The sequence below is a fragment of the Drosophila arizonae genome, chromosome X (assembly GCF_054131065.1).
Source record: "Drosophila arizonae isolate 15081-1271.41 chromosome X, UAZ_ARI_1.0, whole genome shotgun sequence".
Lineage (NCBI taxonomy): Eukaryota > Metazoa > Arthropoda > Insecta > Diptera > Drosophilidae > Drosophila > Drosophila arizonae.
The window spans coordinates 26,353,908-26,376,533 of NC_142927.1; the positions used below are offsets into that span (position 1 = coordinate 26,353,908).

A 22,626-nucleotide genomic window follows, 5' to 3' on the forward strand; every position below is an offset into this window, starting at 1 on the left:
CTAAATGAAAACGAGAAGAGGGACCCATTTAACTGGATCTAGTTTGGTCTAGAATGGGCACCAGACTTAGATACAAACCGATTGTGCCCGCTCCCAGCCAAGTCGATTGGACGCGAACTTTCAGCTTCTTCAGCTTGAATTGAGCCAAATCATGATGATCCAGCTCTTATCAGAATTCCGCTTACCCCGCTCTCTCGCCCTTACTCTATCTACCTCTCTGCCCCCTCTCTCCCTCTCTTTCTTTCTCTTTCTCTGAAACACAAACACATACACGATATGTCCCTTCAGCCTTTTTTTAGACATATACATATATATATTTTATTTATTTTAAGCCTAGCTATTCTCTCAAAATTTTATACAATTTTCTACATATCTTTCAACTTTATTTTTTATTCACCACACACCCGTTCACACCACAAAAAAAAAAAAAAAAAAAAAAAATACAACAAAATAATCACAAACAAAATCCCCTTATACGATCATCTTTATCCGTGAAATATATGAAATCATCAAAACAAACATCCAATCCATCCACATTCTAGACACATCGCGCATGATTGAAGAGCCGCCCAAGCTATGCGATATATACAGGGGATACTGTTGCAACGGCTTTCGGTTCGATATTGAGCCCAACGAGACAATATCGTATAATGACACTCTGCTGATTTATAAGGGCAACAGAGTGATAGGAAATATAACGAAACTGCGCAACGGCTGCCATCAGCGAGGTTCGCCAATCATCAATCAATCAATCGAATCAATCAAGCAATCAATCAATTAAACAAAACAAACACACACACACACATCAAAACAAACGAACAACAACAACAACTATCGCTATCTGTCTCTCTTTAATTGCCACCTCTCTCTTTCTCTATCTCTATCTCTGTTTGTCCCATATCAACTGTTTGTAAACTACTTTTACACTGCAAAAAATTACCAACTTACCCAGTAGTCAAATCATATTACACACACATACATACATACATACATATAAATCTATATATTTATATATATATACGTATATAAATACATTAAAATAATCTTAGGCTTCCTTCTGTTAGAAATTGTTTTGTTTTATTACATTTCCCCCCATTCGCTCCCAGTGTGCTCAATAACTCCAATCATCATCATGTATAGCCCATCCATTGTAACTCAAGAGAGAGATTCTAATAAAAAAAAAAAAAAAAACCAAAAACATTTTAAGCACTTATGTTTAAATATTTTATTTATAAAAAAAACTTTAAACACACGAATTTCTGCCTAGATTCCTCTCTGTCTACATCACTCGCTCTATCTTTCTCTCTGTGTTTACTTTTGTGCATACTTTGTAGGCGCTATCCCTCCCTCTGTCTTCCTTATCTTTTTCTCTCTTCTCTCGTTCATTCACACACTTTCATTCAGTGTCTCTCTTTGTGCTTTCTATTGCAGAGCTGCATCGCTCTAGATACCTCTAGATCTAAGCTCTACGCCCATGTTGTTGTTAAATTTGTTTTCGATTTGTTTTTCTAGCACCGTCTTAAAAACGAAAAGTATTTTATTTGTGTATAAAGAAAATCTGTGTGTCTCATCGCTATGCTACGTACTCATAGTTGGATAACTCTGTGTATAAATACTATCTACTCTAGTAGGACAGCGAAAAAAAGTTAATTTCGGCATGCCGAAGTTGAAATGCTCTTGCAGCAGCAGATTTGCAATCACATTTTGTGTTCAGCATATATAAGAATTATAATTGGAAAATGCTATCGTAATGACATGGTCCTGGATATCCTCAGTCAAAGGGTCTTCCGATTTAATGAGGCTCTAACTACAAAAACCTAAATAGATTAGAAATATTAAGGATATTTTGGAAAACTGACCAAATTCTTATAAAAAAAAAAAAAAAAAAAAAAAAAAAAAAAAAAAAAAAAAATGTATTTTCTAAAAAGTTCTTCTTATATGGTTATATTATAAACCCGTCTGATATAATAATATATACATACATTTTTATATGGCTTTCTTCAAGAATGTTGTATGCCAAATTTTAGAAATTTTAGAAAACAAATTTGATAAAAAATCAATCGCTGCAAGAGTATAAAACTCAATATTTGAATACTTTCTGGAACTCTACAGTTTACTGTCGCTGTCACTGTCGTTGTCAAGTAGTCGGTGATAAATTTAGCAACTCTTAACTAACCCCAACTCTTTAGAGGAGCTCCCATTCACACAATTGCACTCTGAGCTAAGAACACGGCCAGCTCAACGTATCTCTCATACTATATAGATTCTCTAAATAAATCAATATATGTATGTCAACTCCTATTGTAGTCCTTAAGACCAGCTGCGTCTGGCATTTGGTATATACCTGTGTAGTAGTTGGTGCCTAAAAAAAACTATGGAAGCTACCCAGCCACAATCAAAAGAAACCAAACCCCAGTCCCAAACCTCCAATGCCCATATGACCTTACCCCATCTTCCAAACGTTTTGTGTGTTTGGCGTTAATAAACCGCAACTGTGTCACTAAACCAAACTGTAAAGAGTTGAATTCCTAACAGTAAATAATATAATCGTTTCTTGAGTCGAATTAATCGTTTCACTCTACATTAACCCATCAGACTATGGAATACCAGAGCCATCAACCACTGAACAGCCCGACAATATACGCAGTCAAATAATCGTATCGATATCGAAGCCACAAATCACGATAATGCCCGTCGGTGGTTCGATCTCGCTGCACTGCAACGGTCGCATGAAGTGGAATAATGTAAGTGATTGATTGAGAAGTGCTGGGAAATATCATTCGATTCCATTCCATTCTACCCCCTTTAGAATCCTGTCGTCGTCAGCTGGTACAAGCAGAACAGCCAATTGCCCAACACAGCCGAGATCTCCGGCGGAGTTCTGCGACTCTATAATATGCAAGTGACCGACTCTGGCGTCTACATCTGCCGTGCTGTCAACAACCAGACCTCTCGCGCCTACGAGGACATGGTCTCCATAACCATAACACGTAAGTCTCTTGCAGTCTATTGCTTTTCTCAAGTCGCGATAAACAATCTAAAAAGTTAACTAATTTGACATGCGGCATTTTTGTAAAGGATATGCCAAAGAAATGCTGGCACGCTATGGTAGCTATTGAGGATTCAATTGATTTCCTTTTCTTAATATCATCCATGCTAATATTCTCCCTCCTCTCGTTCTTGTTCTCCCTCTCGCAGCGCATTCCCAACGCTCTCGCGCTCAGATTGTCAATCTACCGCAGACGGTGACCTTCAATGAATACGTTCCCAACGAGATCAACTGCGAGGTGGAGGGCAATCCTGCACCCGTAGTCATCTGGACCCGCATCGATGGCCAAGCGGACGGAAACACGCGCACAGATGGCTCACGCTTGATATTCGAGTCGCCACGTAAATCGGACGAGGGACGCTATCGCTGCCAGGCGCGTAACGATCTGAATGTCGATGAGAAATATGTGCAGGTCTATGTCGTGGGCAATGCGCCGCAGCCACAGCCCCCAGCACGGGAGCGGCTCTACATTCAGCCGGAGAACTACAACGGCGAGTCTGGCGACATAATTCGCTTCGTTTGCCAATCGACCAGCGGCGCCCAGCTGCACTATGAGTGGCTGCACGATGGCTATCCACTGAATGTCCCGCAGTCGTCGCACGTTATCATTAGCGGAGATACGCTAGAGATTCGAGATGCTACCACCCGGGATAATGGAGTCTACACGTGCGTTGGCATCGATTTGAGGACGCATCGCAACTATACCGAAGATGCGCGCGTCTATATCGAAGAGCGACAAGAGCCTCCCATCGGCAATGGGTGAGTTAAGGCACAACGAAAGCTTCAGATTTAGTATATATCTGCCGAGCTGTATTAATATGCTTCTTGCCATCATGTTGGAATTTCGAAATATTTTAATTTCATATTATGATTAAAAGAGCCCTTATCGTATCTAACTTGATCCGTGCTTTGGTCTTAAGACGTTTATTCTTGATCAATTGAAAATTGGGAAAACTTTGAATGTGTATAGAAGGACCTACATATTTTAAACGGATATCCATACGGACATCCAAACGGATATCCATACGGACATCCAAACGGATATCCATACGGACATCCAAACGGATATCCATACGGACATCCAAACGGATATCCATACGGACATCCAAACGGATATCCATACGGACATCCAAACGGATATCCATACGGACATCCAAACGGATATCCATACGGACATCCAAACGGATATCCATACGGACATCCAAACGGATATCCATACGGACATCCAAACGGATATCCATACGGACATCCAAACGGATATCCATACGGACATCCAAACGGATATCCATACGGACATCCAAACGGATATCCAAACGGATATCCATACGGACATCCAAACGGATATGCATACGGACATCCAAACGGATATGCATACGGACATCCAAACGGATATCGATACGGACATCCAAACGGATATCGATACGGACATCCAAACGGATATCCATACAGACATCCAAACAGATATCCATACGGACATCCAAACGGATATCCATACGGACATCCAAACGGATATCCATACGGACATCCAAACGGATATCCATACGGACATCCAAACGGATATCCATTCGGACATCCAAACGGATATCCATTCGGACATCCAAACGGATATCCATTCGGACATCCAAACGGATATCCATACGGACTTCCAAACGGATATCCATACGGACATCCAAACGGATATCCATACGGACATCCATACGGACATATATAAAGAGAGAAAAACGGACGGGCAAACAGTTAATTCTAATGCCACTGCTAGATATTAAATATTACTCTCGATTAAAAAAAGAGCTGGGGCTAAGGCAATTCTTTCTGATTCGGATTTTTCGCACTTTTTCGTCCTAAAATTTCATAAAATGATTACAAAACATGTATTCTTTGTTCTCGTGCAGCGTTGTTCCCCGTATTGTACGACTTAAGGAGGAGTACGTCATATATCAGGGAAGTGACTTGAGCATTACTTGCGAATCGACCGGCTCTCCCTACCCTAGCATTAAATGGATGAAGGTGCGCGACTCAATGCCCTCGAATGTCCAAATCACGGGCAATGTTCTGCGCATTCACAATGCTATGATCGAGAATCGTGGCTGGTATGTGTGCACGGCCGAGAATGCCCTTGGTACAGATCAATCAAACACTCATATCGATGTTGAACGTAAGTCCCAATCTAGTTTATACGAACTACATAATCTATATGATTCTATTATTACATAATTATGTATTGCCCAGCGAATTGCTATTGGCCCCCGACAGCAACATCATCTTGTTTAGCTATAGAGCATGTGCAAATATGAATTTAGCCAATTTCAAGTACTACAAAGCTCAAATGCTGGTGCTATTAAAAGCTAAGCTTAAAATCTCAACTTGAGGCTAAAGCTGAATAAACCGATAATTCGACAAAGCTTTTATTCCATTGCAAGCTTCTTTTTAAATAAATGTGGGCTCAGCTCAGCTGAAAAATCGATTAAGCTAAAGCTTCATGTTCAACCAAGAGCTAAAGCATTATTCGTATTGAAGCTTTAATAAAACTTAATATTTTTTTTACGTCATATGCTTAAAAATATTTAAGGAATCTTTCACATACTCAAAAGTTTATTCATTCAGTTGATAGCTCGAATGGCTTGAGCAAAGTTTAGATTAAGCAATCAAGACTTTGATACTCTAAGAAGCTTTGTTGATATTTTCTGTGTGTTCAGATAAATCTGGCATATTCAATAGAAGCGCAGCAGCTATAGACTAAACCAGATGATGTAGTCCCACAAATACTAGGAACGCCGAGTGTATAACAACTCTCTTTGCTCTGTTTCTTCCTTCCCATTTGCTTGCCACAATCAATTTTGACAATGTTGGTAAATTAATTGAACTGAAAACAATTTTGCTATGTATATTGATAATCTTAATACTTAATAATATATAATTTATAAATGCAAGTGCACAAGAGTGGAGTCGGTAATAAGACAGGTCCGCACAGTCTGATCCTAATACTAATCTGTACAACCACCATAATTTACTTGATTGCAGCTCGGGAGCGACCGAGCGTTGAGATAGAGCCAATAAGGACGCTCACCGTCGGCGAACAGGGAGTACTTTATTGTCGCGCCCATGGCATACCCGAGCCGACGGTGCAGTGGCGCCGCGTCGACGATATACCACTCTCGTCCCGACACCTCGAGCAGCACCCGGGCTACGTACTGTAAGTATCACTGTACTTATTATCCAATATGGACTCGATGATAATCGCCCGATTTCCCTTGTAGCATCAATGATGTACAGTTAGCGGATAGCGGTGACTACGAGTGCTCGGCCGTGAACAGCGTTGGACGCACCACAGGCGTTGTGACGATACGCGTAATAGAGCCACCGGTGATCGAATTGGAGCCGAACGAATCTCTCATACAGTACACCGAGGGCGACGAGGTGCGCATTACGTGCATTGCGAGCGGCACACCGAACCCGACCGTGCAATGGGACGACCAGCCGGTTGTTTATGCGCTGGATAATCGCCAGGTTGGCTCGAACACCGCCTACTTGAATATCAATCGGGTGACACAGGCGGATGCCAAGGTCTACGTCTGCAAGGCCACGAATGAGGCGGGCAGCGATGAGCGTGCCGTACGCATCGATGTGAAGCCCAAGCGGGGTGACATCGGTGATCGTAAGTAGCTCAGCGAACACGCTGTTCAACACTTTACAACACTACACCTCTCTCTCTCTCTCTCTCTCTCTCACTCACTCTCTTATAGGCGATGGCGATGTGGAACGCGATCCCTATCTGCCGCAATACTATCCACCCCAGCGTCCCAGCTCGGACACTCAGCGTCTCACCACGCACCTGGGCGCTAATGTGTCCCTCACCTGCAACCTGGATCCCTATCTGAACACCCAATGGACGCGCGTTGATGGACAGCCGCTGCTGCCAAATGCTCGCTCCGAGCACAATAAACTGACGATCACATTCGTTGAGGAGCACAATCTCGGCCAATATCGCTGCAATGCCATGGATCATCGGGGCACCATTGTTACGTATCTCGTGCGCGAATTGGTGCGGTCGCCACTGCCACAGATCACTTTCCGTCCCAATATCCCGCTCGAGGTGGAGGCCGATCGCAATGTCGAGATCTACTGCGATGTGATAGGCGCCCGGCCCGAGGACGTGAAATGGACCACCGAAAATAACCGACCACTGCCTAGGTGAGTCTGAAACTATTTTCCTTTTTAGCGGGGATTATTATTTTGTTTATCATACGAGAATAACACAAATTCTCAGTATTATCTGTATGAGCTTACTTCCTTTATTTCCAAATCGATAACTATCGATATCAGTTTGTTTTTAAATGAATGAGATGTATATCTGGCGAATGATATATTGTAGCATCCGAATCAGCATCCTAAAAGTATGCACTCTAAACAGAGAATTTCTCAAAGAGCAGATATGCATAATTTTGCTACATGGAGTATAGTAGATTCTCTTAAGATGTAATTTGAATAAATAAAGCAAATATAAAATTTATTTAATGATCGAAATATCAAAAGGTAATACGAGTTCCAATTTAAGAGTCACATATAGGTAGGTAACTAGATTAGAATTCTAACTATCCAGATAGATGAAAAACTAAACATATAATAACAGTATATCAGGAGATTCGTATACAATTAAATTACAGTTTGAGGGCCATATATTGAAGGTAGGCACTTAAAGAACCACAGGAATAGAAATATAAGCATGCATGCAATGTATGATCGAAGGGGTTAGTAGATTCAAGCTACAATTTGAGAGGTACACTGTCTACACTTCTTAGAGTCTGAAGAAATTAGTTCAAGAATCTTGCACATTACAGTTTGAGAGTCACCACAAAATAAAATAAAAAGAAAATAGTCAAGAATGCAAACAATATGATTCTTCTCTGCTAGCTGTAAAGCAGCAATCGTTAATCGAAAATCGATAATAATATGTTCTTCTCTCCCCAACACCATCTGTTTCTCTCGCTTTCTCTCCATCTCTCTTTCTATCCATCTCCCTCTCGCTACACAGCTCCGTGCACATCGAGGGACAGCTTTTGCGCTTCATAGCCATAACACCGGCTGATGCGGGCGGCTACAGCTGCACGGCGTCGAACGAATACGGAAACATCAGCAAGATCGCCCAGGTGGTTGTGCGTCCGCCGGCCACCTACACGCAGCAACCGATATCGATGCAGCAGCAGCGCCGCGAGGGCGAGAGCATCCAGATGCGCTGCACTGTGACGACGCAACGTGGCGAGCAGCGCTCCAATACGCAGGTGAGAATACTTAAGAGCAATCCGTTTATCGAGCATCGATGACAATTCGAGTATTGTTCGCCTGGCACAGTTCCACTGGACTCGCGAGGACCGACAGCCGCTGCCCAACAATGCTCGCGCCGACAGCCAGATCCTGATATTGACATCGTTGCGCCTGGAGGATGCCGGTCGCTACATCTGCGACTCGTACGACATCAACACCGGACAGCGCTTACCGCCCACCTACGTCGATTTGAGTGTACAGCGTGAGTAAACCCTAGAACGTCTCCCTTAAAAAGAAAAACCACACTGAACATCCTACCAAACCAACAAAACAAACAAAAATTAAAAAAAAAAAAAAAGAAGAAGATTTATAAAGTAATGAAAAAAATCCCTCTACACACAAACCCCAAACACAACAGATATCTCTCTATGATCTACCCCTATCTCTCTCACACATACACACACAAACACTCGATTCTTAGGCCAGAGAACTTCGATTGCAAAATGATACCAAAAACAAGAAATATATATACCAAAAATACCACAAAAACTTAATTATTATTAAACCTTAAAAGAAATCGAAGGAAAGTAAAAACGAAAAGGATTAGGCTTTGTTGGCAATATGAGAAAATATATATTGAATCAAACTAAAGAAAGATATAAGTGTTAAATAATTCCAATATAAACCGAAGAGCAGATTGAATGAATGATTGAAACCGCTCGCTCGCTGATTTTACTTTGTTCTTATCAAAACCTATATGTATCTATATTCAATGTCCATATGTATATGTGTATCCATATGTGTATGTATAGCTCTAGCTGCTATTACTACTTTGACTAAACACATACACACATACACACACACACATACATACACAAGCACACACACGTATATATACATATATATAAGTATGTATATATTTTCTGTAAAACTGATCAATGTTCGGTAAAACAAAAACAAAAAACACATGTAAATATGCGAGCCCCTAACTTATCAAGTATCTTACCTACAAATGTAATCATACACACAAACTCACACAAACACACCTACAGGTAATAAACAGTTATAACGGATACGGATTTGTTGGTTCTAGGGTATTACACACTCTGTATATATGACAATAAGCCACTAACAATTGTAACATACACACACACATACATATATAAGTGCAACAAAATACCAATATGATATATATAGATATATCATATATAACATTTATATGATATATGTATAGGTACTGAATAATTTTGCAAAACTGGTGAAGGTGTTTACACTTACTTTGAACTGCCACACATATGACTTTCCAAATACCAAAAAATACCACTAAAATACTATATAGTATGACAATTGTTAAGCAATTTCATAAATGTATATACAGCTGAAGGCGCATGCCCACACGACAATAGCAAATACGAACCTACGAAACGATCCAAAACTGCCTCGAAAATGAACAACAACACCCACTGAACCAAAAAACCACTCACACACACAACCACTCACACACACAACCACTCACATACACCCACCACGCAGAACAAGAAGAAGAAATCTTGAGTAAAAATGCCACGCCCCCACACAGCCAACAATTCTTTATGAAATTCGTTTTTTCGATACACTTGAAATTTATTAATCTTAAGTTGCAAAAAATGCTAAAAAAAAAAATTTTTTAAAAATTAAAAAAAAAATACTTTTCAATTCACACTTAAAACACAAAATTTAATAACCAAATGAAATTCTATATTTACTATAATACTTAATGAATATGTTTTTTTTTTTTGTTTTGTTTTTGTAATTATTTTACATTTACACAAGCACATTACGTAAACATAATTATTTTTAAACAATAAAATTGTAAGCTTAACAGTGGCTGCCATAAATCTAATACCAAAATACGTTTTAAGTCCCAGCTGTGGTTTTTTTTTTTTTTTTTTCTCTAAGTCCCGACAAATAAAATAACAAATAATTAACCTACATTAATTGTCTAAAAGCAAAAAAAAAAAAAAAAAAAAATCAAAACAAACTTGTAACATATTTCTTTTTATTTCGTTGATTAACCTGCAGTTAGATATAGCCTTGCAGTGGACTATACGAACTTGGCCGAGAGCTTAGCTAGCTGTCCGACATTTGGTATAGTTGAACTTTGTTCTAGTCACAGACATATGCGATGAAAATTTCGAGAACTGTAGCACTGAAAATGATATATAAGAGATTAATGTTAATAGATCTTATATTATTTTATTTTATTTCTCTTTTCAAACTTTTCACTAAAAGTCTCGAGAAACCGTTATTCAAAAATAAAATGAGCCCCTTAAATTTTTATGTCCGTCTGCTTGCCTGTCTATTCAGTGGACCAAAAATATAATTTGGGAGCTCCGATAAGATGATTTCCCTTGACTTTTTGGCTTGGAAACAGCCAATGATAGTTTAAGAGATAAAACTTTAGAATGGGATTCACATAGCTCTGTCTCCCTGGCTCTCTCTCTCTCTCTCTCTCTTTCGCTCTCTCTTAGTCACATTTCATATTTCACTGCAAGGGTATTCAGTCCTTGGCAAGCCATGGATCTCTCTTATTGAATTTATCATTTGTGTTTAGTATTCTTTATCTTACGTGTTTCGTTTTCGGTCTAACTTTTTGTCATATTTTGCTGGTGTCGGTTGACTACATTTACTTGATGCATTGTATATTTTGAGTTTTGGTTCTGGTTTCGTAAGGTTTCTGGGCTTGTTTCTTAATTTTAATTTATAGGATCAGCGGCTTTATTATTGCGTTTACTCGTACTTTTTTATGCCTACAAGCACTCATACTATATATATTTTTGCACCGCACACTCCCTCCTGTTCCTCCTCTCTCAATCTATCTCTCTTTCTCTCTGTCACTCTAGCTTTCTCTTTCTGTCTGTCTATCTCCTAAATCAATATTGATGATTTTTTACCTTCCCTTCCCAGCTCCGTTCTATCCTCTTACCACAATGCACACAAAGCTGCACCTGCACTTTACAAAAAAATATATATATATTTATATATATTCAGAAAAAAAAATCGAAAATAAATACCACATTTATTTGTGACCTTTTATAACTATGTAAATAATCTCTAGTTGTCTAGCCAGTCTCACACAGTAAATTGTTCTTAAATAAATATTCGTAATGTCGTACTTTTTTTGCCTTGAATAAGTTAAAATCAGTTTAAAAGCAACAGAATTCTATAGACAAATTCGAGGTTCGATTTCGAGCAACGTTTTTTTTAAGCAACAAAATACCACATTGGCAAAATAAAATTACGATAAAATTAAATATTCCAGCTTCAAAATTCCAAATTGAAAATTCTTAAACCACGTTTGAGGTGCTGCTCTGCCAAGGTCTATCTTTAATAACAAAATACAAATTTTAATAAAAAAAAAAAAACTATTATTTTGGAATATTTTAGCTTAGGATTTACATAATTTGTTTTCTCTTTTCTTCCTCAAATGGTACACATCAAATAATTTGATAAATATTTTTTTATTTCTCTCTTTCTTTACTGCTTTTTTCTCTTCTCTCTCCCTCTCTCTTTTACATGTGCGCTTGTGCAAAAAAAAAAACAAACAAACACATACACACACACCTATATATATATATATATATATATATATATATATATATACTAATTATATATATATAAAAATATTTAATTTTTATAAAATTTCGTTTTGGTCGCTTCGCATAAAATACTGAAAAAAAAAAACCAATTTATGTTCATTTATATATAATTAAATATAAATCATATGGGCGACTATATATACCATCTATATATATACCATCAAATATGATTGCTGCAACAACGACAACAAAAACATCAACTGCCACGACAACAACAACAACAACTGCATCAACAACAACAACCGCTACAACTGCATTCAACCAACCAACAAACAAAAAATAATCAACGCCAAAACCAACACAACATAATACCAAATAAATACCAATAGAAAACAATTATAGCTTGTATAGGGGCGGCCAAGATTTTCCCTGCGTTGTTCTATATATATGCGCAGGTGTGTTTCGCCGAAATAATCTACTAAATTGAAATTCATTTTTCAGCCCAACTTAATACCAGTTATTATTATTACTATTATTATTTTTTGCTTGAGTATTTTTTTGTTTTTATTTAGTAGTATATATTTTTGTATAATTTGTATTATTTTCTTTTTATACTTATTTCGAGTTTTTTTTTATTAATACTAAAAAATAATTTCCAAATTTGTATATACCATAAATGAGTTGCGATCTACGAATCGAAATTAACTAAACTAAAAACCAAAATCATAAAAAAAGAAACAGAAAAAGAACAGAAAAACCTCTTTGTTTTCCGCCCACTAAAATGACACAATCATTCCCCCCACGCACACACACGCGCACAGATTTGAGGACAAGGCACCGTTTAGTATTTAGTGCTAGTATTTTGTTGGTATTTAATGCAACTGGCAAACGCACGTAAGCAAAAGACACTCAATCACAGTAAATCAACTATGTATAGATCGAACTTCCTATATATATATATATGTGTATATACAGATATACGCAACATATACTACTTGGAATAATCAAAAATACATTTTGTTGGAGTACGGGTCGTATGCATAATATTGTCTGTAGCAGCAACTTGAAAAGGGCAACTATATACTAACCGTGGTTCGACGACTAAATCGTCTATATTTTTTGCTAATCTATTCTTTTATGCTCTTCAAAAACAAAAAACAAAAATCATAAAAAATACTGTAAAAATACTACAAAAATACTGCAACAATACCACATGAAAAACGAATAAACGCGCAAAATTAGATTTCAAACTAAACAAAATGACGCCAGCCAAACCGTTGGCCACGCCCCCGCGCGCCCCGCCCCCCAGCACATACGCCTGCCAAGCGACAGACTTCAAGTGCGTCTCCCACCCACACACGTGCATCAAGGCGAGCATGGTCTGCGACGGCATCTACGACTGTACGGATCATTCGGACGAGTTCAACTGTAGCCGCGATCTGGCTGCCAAGACAATTGGCCGGACCACAACTGGCGTGGGCGTGGGCGTAGGCGTTAGCCATGGACCGGGCAACACTTTCAAGCGCTGGAAGAAGAGCTGGAGGAAGCATCAGCCCTGGCAGCAGCAGGCAGATAAACAGCAACGAGTTGGGCAGCCAAAGGCCAAAGGCTTCTTCGGTTCGTCTTAAGTTTTTCATAATTTCTTGTTTCTTTTCTTCCACTCACTAGCCTCTCTCCTCACTCTTACTCTGTCTTCCTCTCTTTACCTACCTGCCTCCCTCTTTCTCGGTCCATAACTGTTGAACTCTAATTTTCCTTTATTCTCCATCTTGACTCGAAGTCTTCTGATCTCATGTTGCTGTCGAATCGAAACAAACTGTAGATTGGAAAACTTGAATGCTCATTCCATCACATCAGATCCTGTCTTTCATGTCATCCAGCTGTCCTCTATCTATATAACTGGCAATCTATCTATCCAACTGTTTTTTGGCTCCTCTAACTACGTTCCGTAGGCGCACAACGAGAAAATCTGCAACAATTGCAAATTCGCACTCAACTCACGTATCAAAGCTAAGAATCTAAATTAGTATATGTATATAAACATATATGCAAACAACAACAATATAAATGTAGCTAAAGCAATTGCAACAACATCGGCAACAACAGCAACAACAACAGCATCTGCAAAAACAACAACAACAACAGCAATTAGGCGTAGTGTGTGTGGGTAGACCTGCTTTTATTTCTTTACCATGTGCAGGTTCTTAGTGCGTAAGTCGTAACGGTAGTGTTATCGATAACGATTACAACAAAACTACAACAACAAAACGATAACGAAAAATGGTGCTGACGCGCGCATGTCGAAAAATCAAAGCATTTGTATTTGTTCCTCTTGGTCTCGGGCTCGTTTGCATGCGGGTAACTCCAACTAACAAAAGCTGTATCGAAATACTTTGCAAATATCGATAAATATATCGAACAAAATTTTGTAAATAAAATGTAACACACACTCACACACATAAACACAAACCCGCACACACACACACACATACCTGACTAGCCAAATAAATTTCGAAAAAAATATATAAAACTAAATATTTCTTTCGATCGATCAACAAAAATTGCCACAAAAACTACGAAAAAAATACTTCCTAATCCATAACATAATATGTGTAACTGACTATTGAGTAGAACCCATATTGTATTGGTAGCCTAGACATATGTGTGTATGTAGCTAAGTATATGTATCTGAATACGTATTGGCCTAGTGGTAACCCCATATATACTATATATGTATCTCTATATCTCTCACTTGTTATATAATAAGCTGAACGAAAAAATATATACCAAAACAATACCGAAATCTCCATAACTCCCCCCCATTACACATACACATGTACTCGTATATCTGTGTGATTCGAACCAGTAGACATTTTTAGTACTTTATGTAGCTATGTGTTCTAGTGTTATCATTTCTATATATTTCTAAATACTATTATTTTTGATTGTATATTTTATTAATTTGTTTCAAAAACAAAACAAAAATTCGCATCACTATTCTTACTCTCTATCCGCCCCAAACCAAAAAAAAAAAAAAAAAAAAAAAAATACTACATCTATGTATTTATTTGTCTAACTAGAAAAAAAATATAGATAAAAAATCATAAAGTATGACTAAACAAAAACAATAAAGTTTATGCGACTTTGGCATGCCAAAGCCTTAATATGCCCTTGTAGAAAGTAAAGGTTTGCGACATATCTATCTTATCGCAAATCATGGAACATCTCTTATATGGGATATACCTCTTAGTCTGCGAAAGAAATTCCTTCTAAGGTCTTTGTAGACTTTTGTCTGAATATGTTCAAGTTCTTTTCTAAAGACATTTATTTATTTTATGTTCCAGAGAAAGATCTGAAGATATTTCAATTTACTTGGATCTATCAAAATATATACCTCGGGATAAATCGATAATAAAAATTATATCCCCTTAATAGAAATTCGTTCTCAATAATTCTCAATAATTTAAATTTCTATGTAAATCGAAAAAAAACTGATCCCCTTGTCATTTCGAATTATTGGGACTCTACTGTCTATGAATCCGAAAATCTGTCTTAATCTGTATATGTTCATCTAGCCATTCCTACTCAATTCATCAGCTCTATTTAATTAAAGGTGTCTGTTCACCCATTTCCTAGGTATATCTTAAGATATGTCTGTCTGTACTCTAATCCGTTCAATTCTACAAGGGCATCTAAAGATGTGAATGCGTATTCAAAAGATACGCACTCGCACACATGCTCACACTGACACACATACATACGATCTGTACTATCGATAGATCTGTCGTTGTTAGCGTTCGATAAACATATATCGCATCATGTATCTGTATAAATCGCCATTTTTGACATGTATTTTGCTAACTGCTTTTTTCTCTCTGTGTATTTTTTACTATCTTACCTTCCCATCTCAATGCCTCATCTCACACAAACATACACTTACACACACATACACACATACACACATACACTCGCCGTTCACACACACACAAACACAAAACACACACACACACACATGCACTTGATCATCCCATAACCCAATTGTGAATTGTCGCCCAATTGTGAACGTTGCAACCGCCGAAACATCCTCGACTCGTCGTTCTCGTCGTCTTCGTCGTTGTCGTCGTCTTCATCCTCGTACCGCTTCGTCTTCGTCCTCTGTTGTGTCTACTGTGTATTGTGCCGCCGCCTCCTCTGGCTGTGGCTGTGACCGTGGTTGTGGTCTGGCTTTGCTCTGCAGCGGGCATGACCCAACCGAGCGCCTACCTGCCGCCCTCGCGGCCAACGCCCCCACCAGAGCCAGTGGTGCCACGTGACTACAGCCTGAAGCTGGATCAGCAATCATCGAAATTGCACGTTGGCGAATCGACCGAAGTTGAGTGCTATTCCTCGGACAACAGCTACACGGATGTGATCTGGGAACGTTCCGATGGTGTGCCACTCTCCGCCAATATTCAGGTGAGTGCCCTAAACCAACATAGATCCAACATTCCAGTTCATTTCTCTCTCGCTCTCTCTCTCTCTCCTTCTCTCTCTATGGTTTACTCCACCGCAGCAAGTGGGCAACCGTCTGGTCATCAATCAAGTGACAGCTGCGGATGCGGGCAACTATGTGTGCAAATGCCGTACGGATGATGGTGATCTCTATACGACCAGCTATGAGCTGGCCATCGAGGAGCAGCCCCATGAGCTGCGTCGTCCGAAGATCGTGCATGCCAATGTCGGTGATCAAGCCCAGCTGAGCTGCGGCGCCGATGAAAGTCGTCAGCCCACTTACCGCTGGTCACGCCAATACGGACAAATGCAATCCGGACGCGATCTGCTCAGCGTAAGTACAGAGGCCAGACCCCTCCGAGCTGAGAGAGGGATCTGAGCATCAGGGTCTAACGAACTGTTCTCTTGCAGAGTGAACTGTCGCTGCGGGGCGTGCAGGCGAACGATGCTGGCAGCTACATCTGCACAGCCGTCTATAACGATGGCGAGTCCGTGGACTATCCGAGCATTTTGGTCATCACGGGAGTCATCCCACAATTTAGTCAGCAGCCACTGAGCTACATGAGTTTCCCCACTCTGCCAGACTCCTCGTTCAACTTCAACTTTGAGATCACCTTCCGGCCGGAATCCGCCAACGGCGTGATCCTCTTCAATGGGCAAACGCGTGGAGCGGGCGATTACATTGCGCTCTCGCTGAAGGACCGTTATGTGGAGTTCCGTTTCGACTTTGGCGGCAAGCCGATGGTGGTGCGCGCCGAGCAGCCCGTGGAGCTGAACGAATGGCATACGGCACGTGTGCATCGCTCACGTCGCGACGGCTACATTCAGCTGGACGAACAGCATCCGGTCGCCTTCCCCACACTCACCCAAATACCACAGCTGGAGCTCATCGAGGATCTGTATATTGGCGGCGTGCCCAACTGGAATCAGCTGCCCGCCGAGGCGGTGGCCCACCAAACGGGCTTCGTTGGCTGCATTAGCCGCCTAACGCTCCAGGGACGCACCATTGAGCTGATGAAGGACGCCAAGCTGAAGGAGGGCATCACCAGCTGCAAGCCTTGCGCCGCATCGCCCTGCGCCAACGGCGGCATCTGCCTGGAAAGCCAAACGGAACTCGCCTACACCTGTGTCTGCCAGCAGGGCTGGACCGGCCGCAACTGCGCCGTCGAAGGAACCCAATGCACTCCGGGCCTGTGCGGTGCCGGACGTTGTGAAAACACGGAGCTGGACATGGAATGCCTCTGCCCACTCAATCGCACCGGCGATCGCTGTCAGTACATGGAACACCTAAACGAACACAGTCTCAACTTCAAGCGAAACAGCTATGCAGCCTACAAGTGAGTAAAACAACTCAGCCTAGTCGTACCCAATCCAGCCTAAACATAGACATACAACAGCTGAGAATATGGAAGAGGTTCTGGCATTTAAGTTTGCTTGGGACTAGGTCCGAACTAACTAATATAAAGAAGCGTCGCTGTACATTCCACATAATAAAGGCCTAAGGCACAAGAAATTATATAGTCTCAGTCTAACGAGAGCTTAAAATGTGGAACGAGAATAACAGGGATCACAAGATCTCAGCTAGATAGACCTACCTAAGTATGTAAGTCTGTTAATTCGACAGAAGCATTTGTATGAGATTCGATCTGTTAAGCACCGTCTCACATTGTCCAGAAATTAGCCTAGTCGTAATATTGAGACAAACTGATTTAATAAACCCTTCGACTTTCTTAACTCGAGCTCAAAATTTCTACACTCGGGTTGATTAAATTTCCCTGTCGAAACTTTGTCATAGAGCTGAGAGAGCTGCGGTTTCTCCTAGTTTCCTAGACTTCTCGCATTACTCAACATCATAAAGTTCGATCCCCAAACTTAGACAGTATATTGGTGTTTACAATACCTAAACACCCAATACTTTCTTAGCACTACCCAACCAGACAGCAACTCTCTGCCCTAACTGAGATAGCCAATTGTGATTGAAATGTCTTTCCTGACTTTACAGTACTCCTCGTGTATCGCGCATCAATGTGACTCTATCGCTGCGTCCATCCAGCTTGCGGGATGCGGTGCTGCTGTACACGGCCGAGTCGAAGCTGCCCAGCGGCGACTACGTGGCGCTCGTGCTGCGCGACGGTCATGTGGAGCTGATCATCAATACGGCTGCACGCCTTAAGCCTGTCGTGGTGCGCTCCCAGAAACCGCTGCCATTGCACAGATGGACACGAGTCGAGCTGCTGCGTCGCCAGGGCGAGAGCATTTTGCGTGTGGGCGATGAGCCGGAGCAGAGGGCCAAGGCGGCCGGTGCACCACGCACCCTCTCGCTGAAGACGCCGCTGTATGTGGGCGGCTATGATCGGGCCACGGTCAAGATCAATCGGGATGTGAACATCACCGAAGGCTTCGATGGCTGCATTTCGCGCCTCTACGACTCGATGCGTCCTATCCAGTTGCTGGCTGCCATCAAGGATGCGGCCAACCTGCAGAATTGCGGCGAGCTCAATGAGATCGGGAGCAACGACTTCGATGGCGAGCTACCTGCGGTGCCTGTGGTGCCGACAAGCAACAGTCGCGTCGCGGAGGAGCAGCAGCCCTATGCGATGTCGCCCTGTGCCAACGAGCCCTGCGAGAACGGCGGCACCTGCCAGGAGGTGGAGCAGCAGGCGATCTGCGCCTGCAGCCTGGGCTACAGCGGCAAGCACTGCGAGGAGCGTAAGTGTGATGAATTGAAGACTATTTTGAGCTCCTCTCGATCTCGATCTAATTGAACTGGTTTCTATTCCGTGCAGACATCCAAGTGAGCTTCAATGCCTCGTTCCGCGGCAATGGGTACCTGGAGGTGGATCGCAGCCAGTTTAGCTCGGAGATAGACCAACAGTACACCTCGGCGGTGGTGGTGTTCTCCACCAGCAAGCCCAACGGCCTGCTGCTCTGGTGGGGCCAGAAATCTGGGGAGGAATTCACCGGCCAGGACTTCATAGCCCTCGCCGTCGTCGATGGCTTTGTGGAGTACGCTCTGCGCCTGGACGGCGAAGAGGTGGTCATACGCAATGGCGACACGCCCGTGGACGATGGCCAGCGCCATATTGTGCTTGTGAAGCGTGCGGACAACACTGCCATACTCGAGGTCGATCGCATATCCGACTCCGGCGAGACGCGACCCACCAGCAAAAAGGAGATGCATCTGCCGGGCAATGTGTTCATTGGTAAGTGTCACAGACCAAATACCCAATGCATGGGTCCTCACGTTCATTTGCCCATCTCTCAATTTCAGGTGGCATTCCGAACATTTCTCGTTTCACGGGCAAACGCTATACGCACAACTTCAACGGCTGCATTGTCTTTGTGGAGGGCGATGCTGTTGGCCAGGTCAATCTGGGCAAGGCCTCTGTCAGTGGCGTCAACGTGGATACCTGTCCTGTGTAAGTGCCTGAAAGTTCTTCTTCAAATCAGTTAGCTTTAAGTCTATAGACTATAGACAATAGTCGAACAGGTTAGAGTAGGACACGCAAATAAGCTTGGGTAGATATCGTTCTATATGGGAAAAAAGGATTTCCCTAGAAAGTAGGACATTTTAAATTTCTCTTTTTGGCGCTCAGATTAAGATTCAATTAGACCACACTAAATTATATCATGTCATCTCCTGGGATCAAGGAACCCTTGAGTTTAAGTCTGGTCTAGAATCCGTATAGCCAATATAAAACATCGAAAATTGCAGTTTTCTTATAGATCTAGGCTAAACTCGGGCTGAAGGTTTTGGGGTTTCCATATTTGTTTTTCGTTGTGTCTTGTAACTTATCTCTCAATTCTGCACACTGCTTGCGGCTCTGGCGGAGTTTAGGGAATACTGGAATCCATCCAGTCTCATCTATCACGACTACGATCCGAGCGATAAGAGGTATGATCCAAATTTCTTCGATAAGATCGATCAACCACCGCCAGTGCACATCATCTATCCGCGACCCAATCTCAACCAGCTGCCCCAGAATGTGAATGGCTATGCCTACGATACGAGTGTGAGGGCGGTGGGCGTGGCAGTGACACCATTAACCCTACTCATAAGCAGTCTCATCTGGCTGTTGCCTGCGCCCAGCTAAGCGCCCAGCACACTGGCGCCATCTGTTGGTCGCATGGAAATCTATCAAAATGAAAATCGAAAACAAAAACAAAAAATACAATTATCGTGCCATATCATTGCAAAATATCATGTTATATAAATACATATACAAAGTATATATAGCTAAAGCATAGAGAAATATTTGAAATAACTGTTTACTACACGATCCTAAAGAAGTCGAGCATATATAGTAAATATATATATACATATAATGTTCTTCTTTTTTTGTAGTTAGCACCGATATATTGTTAAAACAGGAGTCGTTAATAATTTTTTTTTTAGCTGTTAAGAAACTATAGTAATATACTATAGATAAGGGATAGTCAAGATACATACATATATATTCAATGTGGAACGTATAGCTAATATAGCAAAAAGGAAACATACTAAATTCAATTAATATATATACAATATAAATACTTTATATATATATATATATCAATTATATACATATATGATATACATACTGGATATATAGAGATACATATATGTATTATTGAAATGCTGGCACTTGTGAGTTCTTAACTCGACGCGTTGAGACAAAGTCTGAAATTGCAGAAGAATTTCTAACTCATTTATTTTGAACACTTGATTTGCGTTATCTGTTATTAGTGAAAATTTTCATGCCTATGCAAGAGTACAACTAAAATATATTGATATAAAATTATATACATATACCAAATAGCTATATTAATTGATGAATGTCTAATACATACTTAAGTTTCGAAAGTTTAGCGAAAACGAACTAAGGCGAGCTTTGAAAGCGCATTAAAGCTCGCCAACAGCTTCGTAAAAGCTTGTGACTCTATTAAGTTTACCTTGAAAGCTCCCAAGCGCAATTAGGCTTCAAATGAGTTGAAAGCTTATTAAACAGGGAATAGTAAATGTTTTCCTGCTTTCTATATAGATTGAGAAACTAAATATTAAGCAATACAATTATAATTAAGAATAATAGCTAGAATTAATAGCTTTATTTTACATATCCAATTTAGAAACATTAGCGTTAACTTTCATTTTATTAATTATTCTTGGTTATATTATATATTTATACTCATTCACTAAAGTGAAATGAGTATATTGGTTTTGTCCAATGTCCGTTTTGCTGTCCGTACGTCCGTATGACTATAGACCGTATCGCCTCTACTTAAGCTAGAAATTATAGATATTTGAAATATTCGAACCATGAATGAGTATTCTACAGTCGTATTCTACAGTTTAAATATGTTTGATATTCTAAAAAATAATTTGTGTACAGTCTTTATTTATAATTTATTTTTACATATTTTAGTTTTCTTTATTTCTTAATTTTTATTAATTCTTAATTTTCAATTCGTTTTTATTTTTATTTTCGGTGAACTACAGTAACGATGAGGCCCTGGGTGGCACCGAACCACCTGTCGTTTGAGGCAATATACCAAGCACAACAGCAACAACAACAACGTAAACTCCACAAAAGTTAGGTTTTTTTTTAAATAAACTCTTTTTTTTTATATCTACACATATATAAATATATATAGATCAAAAGTTAAAAAAAAAATGTTGTGTCGAGTAAAAAAAACGAATGTTGCAATTGCTTCTACTACTACATTTATTATGGTTAATCTTAAAAGATGGAGAGCAATCGATGATGATAAAAATAATAATAATTATATTAAATAATATTGATAACAATAGAGGAGGCAAAACCAAACCAACTAAACTTTAAACGTACAACGGCCATAAGAAGTGAAAACTCGAAACGAAACAATAATGTTTTAATGGATTCATATACCCTACAATACATATATAAACAAATATATATATATATATATATAGACATTTAAGGCCCAACTAACTCCAACACACAATAACGCATACTAGCCAACAAGAAGAAGAAGAAGAAGAAGAACAAACTACATATAACTAAGCATTTTATAATTCTTTTTTTTTTTTAATTCTTTTGTCGATTCAAATGATTTCGTTTCGCCCAGTGTAAAATGTTGTGCAGCTTGGCAATTCACTGTAATTGCATATAACACACAGATACAGATATACACACACACCAACACACACAATGAAACAAGCATATGCACAAAGTTTATAAACTTAAAACTAAATATACTTATATTACAGTTAATTGAAACAAGAATAAA

At 40.1% G+C, this 22,626-nt stretch overlaps 1 protein-coding gene across 10 annotated transcripts in view; it reads left to right on the top strand.

The window, feature by feature from the left end:
- The window catches only part of trol (terribly reduced optic lobes), a 124,229-nt gene extending 102,295 nt beyond the window's left edge, over positions 1-21,934 (top strand). For 8 of the 10 annotated variants that reach the window (XM_089473567.1, XM_089473569.1, XM_089473564.1 and 5 more), the window contains 19 exons: positions 543-728; positions 2,596-2,744; positions 2,810-2,990; positions 3,199-3,808; positions 4,942-5,204; positions 5,981-6,242; positions 6,307-6,704; positions 6,793-7,240; positions 8,082-8,328; positions 8,399-8,573; positions 12,279-12,344; positions 13,132-13,506; positions 16,127-16,344; positions 16,442-16,714; positions 16,792-17,717; positions 18,383-19,089; positions 19,167-19,583; positions 19,652-19,799; positions 20,219-21,934. In XM_089473567.1, coding sequence (XP_089329693.1) covers positions 543-728; positions 2,596-2,744; positions 2,810-2,990; positions 3,199-3,808; positions 4,942-5,204; positions 5,981-6,242; positions 6,307-6,704; positions 6,793-7,240; positions 8,082-8,328; positions 8,399-8,573; positions 12,279-12,344; positions 13,132-13,506; positions 16,127-16,344; positions 16,442-16,714; positions 16,792-17,717; positions 18,383-19,089; positions 19,167-19,583; positions 19,652-19,799; positions 20,219-20,474 — 6,305 coding nt within the window. In that variant the 3' untranslated portion in view covers positions 20,475-21,934. The remainder of the gene's footprint in view (positions 1-542; positions 729-2,595; positions 2,745-2,809; positions 2,991-3,198; positions 3,809-4,941; positions 5,205-5,980; positions 6,243-6,306; positions 6,705-6,792; positions 7,241-8,081; positions 8,329-8,398; positions 8,574-12,278; positions 12,345-13,131; positions 13,507-16,126; positions 16,345-16,441; positions 16,715-16,791; positions 17,718-18,382; positions 19,090-19,166; positions 19,584-19,651; positions 19,800-20,218) is intronic. The other 2 variants (XM_089473565.1, XM_089473566.1) reach the window with 2 other exon arrangements.
- The last annotated feature ends 692 nt before the right edge of the window (positions 21,935-22,626 follow it).